The 9,057-nt window shown below is 38.2% G+C and overlaps 1 protein-coding gene across 1 annotated transcript in view; it reads right to left on the reverse strand.

Annotated features, from left to right (window-relative positions):
• LOC107717265 (arf-GAP with GTPase, ANK repeat and PH domain-containing protein 1-like) overlaps positions 1-9,057 on the reverse strand; it is an 87,063-nt gene that overhangs the window by 18,359 nt on the left and 59,647 nt on the right. The window contains exon 12 of the mRNA XM_016523951.1: positions 6,776-6,928. Coding sequence (XP_016379437.1) covers positions 6,776-6,928 — 153 coding nt within the window. The remainder of the gene's footprint in view (positions 1-6,775; positions 6,929-9,057) is intronic.

Genomic DNA, 9,057 nt, shown 5'->3' on the forward strand with positions numbered 1-9,057 from the left:
TAATATATATATATATATATATATATATATATATATATATATAATATCTGCCAGTGTGCTAAGAAAAAATACACTTCTTCTACTGGTTTATACTTAAAACAAGCCAATAAGCAAAAGTAAACTTGTAATAAGACACAGTCTTTAAGAACAATTCTTAATATCTTAGGCAGTGTTGCTACAATTACATTTTATTTTACCTAGAAAACAAGCCAAAAAAGTCTCTCTAAAAACTTAAGAAGTTTGAGGTGAGGTAAGTTGAAGAATGCAAGGGACCTGAATGCATTTACAGCCTAATCTGGGCTTAGCTGGAACCGCTCTTCAGGTAGCAGTAGGAAATAAAGTGGTCAGCTAACCTGTGATTAGCGAGCGTTAGCGTCCCCGCGGGAAATGGCACTTTACACCGCGGTTCTGGAGACGAGGACTGTGGGTGAGCCAGGGAAGATTGGAGGGTGTGTACAAAGAACATTAACTCATTTCCTAATAGCTCTCAATTTCTTCCTCCAGCCGTACGTGAGGAGAAAGTTCGATTTCTCGCAGTAGCTAATTCGAGAGCTACCGGGTATGGACGGTAATTTTGCAAGGAAGATGATGACGCCCCCCTCCCTCCACTCTTACCCCTTGACACGGCAGCCTCGTGAGCAACCCCCATCCGTAATCAATGCCAATGGCTGCAATTAATGCTGAAAAAAGTCTACAGAACACAATCACTACTTCCTTCTTATTATTGTCAATTAGAGAGCGCTAATCAAGGCATGGGCAGCACACGCCACTGCTCTCTCCAAACGAAATGTCAAACTTCATTACAGCCAAGAGTGGGAATCAAACTCCCTGCACTCGCTGCCTCCTCAAGCTCCGCAGGGGAGAATTCTTCTCCGCCCCTAACCATGGCAGATTTCAGATTAGAGCCAAATCGCTAGACTACCTCAGCTGCTGCACGCTAATCTATAGGCTAACTGAATGTAGCATAAGAGCAGATCATCACACTTTATTGTGATAATTCCATTAGTTTGAGGATTCAACGCATAAAATGATCAGCAGAGAGAAAAACCTCCAGAAAACTGCATAGCAACATGCTAGCAACCATCCATTGCTAGCAGCAATCAGAATAAATGTGGAAATACGGATTCTATCAATGAAATGGATCAGCAGAGTAGAAGAAAATCACCTAGCAAGCACCCTAGCAACTCTAGAACACCCTAGGAATTGCATAGCAACAGCCTAATAATCATAATGAAAGTGAAAATTAAAGTGACGTGACATGTGGCCAAGTATGGTGACCCATACTCGGAATTAGTGCTCTGCATTTATCCCATCCAAAGTGCACACACACAGCAGTGAACACACACACACACACCGTGAACACACACCCGGAGCAGTGGACTCCATGCATACAGTGATCAACAGAGTAAATAAAAAACATATAGCAACTATCCAGAAGACCCTAGCAACTGCATAGCAACATACGAACAACCAATAGAACAAATGTGTAAATTAGGATTCTATGCATACAATGATCTGCTGAATAAGAAAGCTACCTAGCAACTGCATAGCAACATGCCATTTATCCCATCTAAAGTGCACACACACAGCAGTGAACACACACACACACCGTGAACACACACCCGGAGCAGTGGACTCCATGCATACAGTGATCAACAGAGTAAATAAAAAACATATAGCAACTATCCAGAAGACCCTAGCAACTGCATAGCAACATACGAACAACCAATAGAACAAATGTGTAAATTAGGATTCTATGCATACAATGATCTGCTGAATAAGAAAGCTACCTAGCAACTGCATAGCAACATGCTAATATGGTTGTTGCTTACAATGATCAACAGAGTAAGACAACCACCTAGCAACCATCCAGAACACCTTAGCAACACTCTAGCATCCACCCAAACAGTCTAAACACAAGTATCCAGATCACCCTAGCAACTGCAGAGCAACATGCTAGAAACTAATTTAAACAAATACAGAAATGAGGATTCTATGCCTACAATGATCAGCGGAGTAAGACAACTACCTAGCAACCACCCAGAACACCTTAGCAACGCCCTAGCAACCAGCTTGAACACCCTAGCAACTGTATTTTCAGAAAATGTAAAAACCTAATTCCTTTATAAAACCATGCAAAACAAAACACTAGCGAAGTACACTAGATAATTAAGAGACGTCTGATACATGCTGAGAATACAATTCCAACACACACACGCACATGCATACACACACTGGCATGTGTAGCACAGATATAACTAAGAGTGCAGATTTAATCAGAAGGATCAGTATTCAGAAGCTGTAGCTTATCCAGTGCAGAGAACAACACTCACATCATATGGAAATAGTTACTGTTTGAGAACATTATCAATCTACCGCTGCTCATCACAACAGTCCTGATCTGCTGGTTGACCTTCAACCCTTGACAAGGATAATGGCATGACTGGGGCTTGCTTAAGATCTATTTAACACCTAAATAGGCATTAAAGGTGAATTTGCATAAAACATTCTTGATGATATGCAGATACATGTTGTTCCAAACCTGCATGACTTTCTTTTTCTATGGGACACAAGAGATAATTTTCTTCCATACACCGAAATGTTTTGTATTGTATGGATAAAAACTTATTTTGTATCTTCTTTTGTACTATACAGTTCAAAAGTTTGGGGTCAGTAAGATTTTGTTTTGAAAGAAATTAATACTTGTGTTCAGCAAGGTTGCATTAAATTGATCAAAAGTGAAATTTATAATGTTACAAAAGATATAATATGAATAAATGCTGTACTTTTATTACACTGAACTTTCTATTCGTCAAAGAATCCTGAAAATGAAAAATGTATCATGTTTCCACAAAAAAAAAAAATGTTTTCAACTTTGATAATAATCATAAATGCTTCTTGAGCAGCAAATCAGCATACTACAATGCATCACATGAATAAATTAAATCATAAACTATATTAAAATAGAAAAGGGTTATTTTAAACTGTAATAATATTTGACAAATTACTGTTTTTACTGAATTTGTAATCAAATAAATGCAACATTTGTGAACATAGACTTTCAAAAACAACCCCAAACTTTTGAAAGGTAGTTTACATCACTAAATGCATCCTTTATAATGCACTAGCAATAAAAAAAGGTAACAAAAAGATATATGTGATAATATATTGGCTGATACTGGAAATTTAATTGTGCATGCTTATTTTCTCTATTTTTACATTTAGATTACCTTGCCGTCAACTAACGCACACTTAAAATTAATCTTTAAAAACACAAATAATGTATTTAGTTAAATGTGATTTATCATAATTACAAGTGATTTTTTTAATACTGTAAATTTAAAATTTTCTGATTCTGATTCACTTGTAGCATTTAAATAGATTTTTTGTGTTTTGTTCTTAATTTACGTAGACAAAATAGCATAGAATCAGACATTTATTGTTTATTGGCCATAACATGAACATAATTATTGGCTGATCAGGAACTGACATTAAAATAAGTAGTTAAATATTGGTGCATCCTACTCACTAGTCAACTAGTCAGTTGTTGGACAACTAGTTCAGCATGCACGTCCATCCCTACTCCAAAGCTCACCACATGAACACAAGAACGACGACAAAGCAGAAAAGAAAACCTGCAATCTTCCACACAACAAATGAGGTTTTCTCAAGGTGTGCACTTTCCCAAGATCTCTTATATAAAACTCTATTATCTCCATTATGACCTGTAAAGCTATAATACTCGCAGTAAACGCAAGAACCGAGAGGCTGATGGGTAACAGGTCATAGAGAAAATGCATCCACCAAATCCTGATACAGCTACAAGTCTGAGTATGTGTGCTTGTGTGTGACAATAACTATTTTACACCAGGGCCTAATGAAGTGCTTTGTCACACACACACACACACACACACTTATATGCAGCTCATTCCGCGGCTACGGCCGCTTTGAGTAATTCTGCTTTAGGATGTGGAGCTGATGGGTGTAGACGGGGGGCCGATGGCGGAGCGGGGCTGAAATTGATTGTTCGACAAGCAGAGACGAGCAGAGAAGGGCGAGTATCGCGCGGCGTCGTGTTCTGTCTGCGACACCACGGGGCCACACGGCGGAGCCTCCATTTTGCTCGTAAAGAGCGCTCTTTAAACTAGTGGGGCCCCTGGGACCCTAACAGAAGGAGGGGGGGAGGAGAGAAAGAGAGAGAGAGGGCGAGAGACAAAAACGGAGACGGCGATAGCGCGAGGGCGGGGGGGAGAAACAGAGCAGCTGCTAATGAGAACGACGAGTGCGCAAACATGCATGGAAATGACTGTTATTCTGTTGATGTGCATTTAAGTGCTTTTTTACTGCCAGCCGACAAAGAGAGGGAAATAACCAGTGATGAATGTTGTCCCCGTAAAGCATTCATTTTCAAACGCGGGAGGGGAAAAAAAGAAGTAGTGAAGACAGGGGGGAAATATATTATTTGACTTCACTCAAGTGCGCTGACAGGACAGAGAGAGAGAGAGAGAGAGAGAGAGAGAGAGAGAGAGGATGTTGGACAACTAGTTCAGCATGCACGTCCATCCCTACTCCAAAGCTCACCACATGAACACAAGAACGACGACAAAGCAGAAAAGAAAACCTGCAATCTTCCACACAACAAATGAGGTTTTCTCAAGGTGTGCACTTTCCCAAGATCTCTTATATAAAACTCTATTATCTCCATTATGACCTGTAAAGCTATAATACTCGCAGTAAACGCAAGAACCGAGAGGCTGATGGGTAACAGGTCATAGAGAAAATGCATCCACCAAATCCTGATACAGCTACAAGTCTGAGTATGTGTGCTTGTGTGTGACAATAACTATTTTACACCAGGGCCTAATGAAGTGCTTTGTCACACACACACACACACACACACTTATATGCAGCTCATTCCGCGGCTACGGCCGCTTTGAGTAATTCTGCTTTAGGATGTGGAGCTGATGGGTGTAGACGGGGGGCCGATGGCGGAGCGGGGCTGAAATTGATTGTTCGACAAGCAGAGACGAGCAGAGAAGGGCGAGTATCGAGTTGCCATTAAAAAGCCGAATTACCGAATTATCCTGATTAGCGATTGGCTTGTTAACAGCACAACCACTGATACAAGCAATAAAAAAAAGTGCCATAGTTTCTACAGTTACTGTTAGTACCATGGTAAAATCATAATAGACTACTATCTTTAACAGATTAAAAACCTTCAGTTTGTCGCAAACAAAGAGCAGTTGCTGAATTATCTGTGACTTGTTTAAAGTTGCGATGAAATGGAAGTAGTGACAGACCTTTTATTCCTTATTGTGTATATGTTTATTCTATATAAGTTCATCTGAGTCGAATTATTGGGAAAAAAAACAATGTCTTGGATCTATGCATCGGTTGTTGATTGGATTTTGAGATGTGGCCGTTGCACTCAAAAATGGAGGTAGATGACTTTTTTATAGACTGTGATGATGCATTTCCAAAGCTATTACCATTGTTAATCTCTTTTATATTTAATTTTTTTTTTTTTTACAAATGTAATGAACACTACCAGTCAAACGTTTGGGATCTGTAAGATTTTTAAAAGTTTTTGAATATCTTATCTTCTCACCAAAGCTGCATTTGATCAAAAATACAGTAAAAATTGTGAAACATTATTTCAATTCAAAATAAATGTTTTCTATTTGAATATATTTGAAAATGTAATTTATTCCTGTGATCAACGCTGAATTTTCAGCATCATTACTCCAGTCTTCAGTGTCACACGATCCTTCAGAAATCATTCTAATATGCTCATTTGCTGCTCAAGAAACATTTATTATTATTATAAATGTTGAAAAGCACTGCTTCCAAACTTTTGCCCGGTACTGTACATTTATAACACTATGCTTGGTGTTTTATTATCTTGGCATCAAATTACAGAAAACTAATTAAAAGCTGCTGTGTATTTCTAATACAACAGCTGAGGAATTGACGGCAAATTGAGATTTTTCTCTCTTCTGACCAATGTAATCAATCTCTTGATACATTTTTATTCTTTCAGAAAGTCATAAAACAATATTATGGATTTTAATTTGCTATTAGGGCAAAGGGAAACGCAAAAGTCATGTTGGTTGAAGTTTCACCACTAAAAAAACTACAGTATAATGGCTTAGGCTTCTGAGAACCCCGAAAATGTGAAAAGGGTTCATAAGATCTACAATATACAGTACATTTAGAAAATAGATAGTGTGAATTTTTTATTTCAAGCTGACTTTGACAGCGCAACCACTGACATGCAACAAACAGCATAGTTCTCTTAACAAATTTCACCGAGATAATCATAGTTTTTGGCAAAATACCATAATTGTCTACACAATTACTTTTGCTACTTCTGTGAATCATCATAAATATATGATCCTTTTAAAAAAAAATTAGATTTTCAGAAAATGTCTTTTTGTCATTTTAATACTTTTGTGAAGACTAATTAATCTGGTTAAATACTGGTTAAAGTAGATTACCATGGTATATTATATTGCGCATACTAAAAAACATTAATGCACAAATTGCTGGTATTGATGCATTCCTTGCATGTTATTGTACTAATCTAGTACATAACCCCACAATCATGGACCCTGAAGTACGACCTAAAATCTGCTGTAAATATCAAAGCAATGGAAAAGCAACATTAAAGAAAAAAAAACTGGCTGAATTTTAAACATATTATATTATATTAAGATTGATTTGAGAAAGAAAAAGAAAGTGTCAGTGTCAGAATTTTCTTGGCTTTTCCTCTGACCTGCCGTGGTGCTGATAACGGCCTCGCTCCACTGTTCTGCGCTGGATACGGAGAACGAGCGCTGGTGCATTCCCTCTTTACTAGTCCCCAAAGCCACGCCGGCCGCCGAACCCCCGGACTGCAGGGAACTGCTGCTGTTAGAGTGAGGAGTGCCTGCCAGATGAGAGGAGAGAGAGAGATTCAGTTAGAGAGATGTTCAAATCACATTTCACAGACCTTTGTGTGCATATTAGTGCCTTAAGTGTGCATAGCAGTACCTTAAATGTTCAAATTTGCACCAAAAGTAAGTATAGTACATTCAGAAATAAGGTACAAAAACTGTCATTAGGGCAGTACACTTTGAAAAGGTACTAATATGCAACTTTAAGGTACCAATATGTACCCTTTAAGGGAAAATAAGGTACAAAAGTGTACTTTCTGAAAAGATACCGTGTCCCATTGACAGCTTTTGTACCCTTTTTTCTGAGAGTGTAGTACCTTAAAGATATTAGTCCCTAAAGTGTATATAGTAGTACCTAAATGATACATATTAGGACCTTTTGTAAGGATACCACCCCAGTAACAGCTTACTGTACTGTTTTTTTTTTTTTTTAATCTGAGCATGCACGGCATGTTGGAGCTGTGTCCTAAAGGTTTCCAAATGTAATAAATCCATTCTCGATACTATCTTTATCAATAAAAGTGTCAATAAGGCCAAAAACAATCATGTACCGTCATATTCTAATGTATACAAGTATTGCAGAAGCTCAAACAGTACAGCACAGCACTAGCAATGCAAAGGTCATGGTTTTGATTCCCAGAGAATGCATGAACTGATTAAATGTAAATCTGAATACAATGCAAGTCACAGAAGCGTCTGTTAAGCCGGGCTCAGACTACGGGAGTTTTAAAATCCTAACCGATTATGAAATCTGGTTGCAGCACACACATAAGGAGAATCTTTGCAGAGTTTCTTCCCTCAAATCCTAAACATGCACACACTACAAGATTTGAAAATCGTGGCGCATCACACACTACAAGATATTATTAAGAGTATCATGCCAGAGGAAGCGCCTGACATGATCTGACGCAGCAGATCGTCAATTGATGTTTCAGCAACTAATGTTTACATATGTTAGCTAGCATGCTAGCATGCTTTCTACATTCTGCCGGCACGGTATGTTTTCGACATATTAGACAGACAGTTGTGTTATTGCAAAACTTCCACAAGCAGTTTCCTCCATCTCCACTATCCAATGGGCCCATACAGCAGCTTGTTTTGCGGTCACTTATTGGCTGTTGTGAAAGTTCTAGCCATGATCATCCTGATTTAAGATCCTAAATATCAAACATGTTTGATATGTGACCCTGGACCACAAAACCAGTCATAAGGGTCAATTTTTCGAAATTGAGATTTATACATAATCTGAAAACTGGAAAGGATAGGACAATATTTGGCCGAGATACAACTATTTGAAAATCTGGAATCTGAGGGTGCAAAAAAATCTAAATATTGAGAAAATCGCCTTTAAAGTTGTCCAAATGAAGTTCTTAGCAATGCATATTACCAATCAAAAATTAAGTTTTGATATATTTACAGTAGGAAATTTACAAAATATCTTCATGGAACATGATCTTTACTTAATGTCCTAATGATTTTTGGCATAAAAGAAAAATCAATAATTTTGACCCATACAGTGTATTTTTGGCTATTGCTACAAATATACCCCAGCGACTTAAGACTGGTTTTGTGGTCCAGGGTCACATATGATCGGGGAGGCCCCGATTTATGTGCGAGCAGATCGGAAGGCGCAAGATTCAATCTGTAAACGCCTCGCATTACCAGATAATCGACGCCGAACATCAGAACAGACCAAGGTTCTCGACAAATTTTTTCTCAGATTCTCGGGAGGGGGAAATTGGGGATAAATCGGCCTAAAACTCCTGTAGTGTGAGCCCGGCATTAATTCTAAATGTATACTGTAGTACTAAATGACTATCACATTCATTTACTATGGTATTTACATGACACCACAAAGTACTTCAAGGAATTATTCAAGTTTGTGATTAGCTAATTGGCTTAGTCGATCGAGTTCACCGTTGACGTAGCCATTAGGGATGTAACGATTAACCGCGAGCAGGTTGAAAATCGATTTAAATATGTGACGATTCAAATCGGTTGAGATGCTAAACAAATCGCGATTCAGTTAGGGGTAGGAGTTTATATGAATGTATGTCTGAGGGGAACTTACTGTCTTTCGATGGTATTTTTTCTTTTCCTCTTGCCTCTGTATAATGCATAT

Source organism: Sinocyclocheilus rhinocerous, unplaced genomic scaffold (genome assembly GCF_001515625.1).
Source record: "Sinocyclocheilus rhinocerous isolate Xijiao unplaced genomic scaffold, SAMN03320098_v1.1 scaffold1694, whole genome shotgun sequence".
Classification (NCBI taxonomy): domain Eukaryota; kingdom Metazoa; phylum Chordata; class Actinopteri; order Cypriniformes; family Cyprinidae; genus Sinocyclocheilus; species Sinocyclocheilus rhinocerous.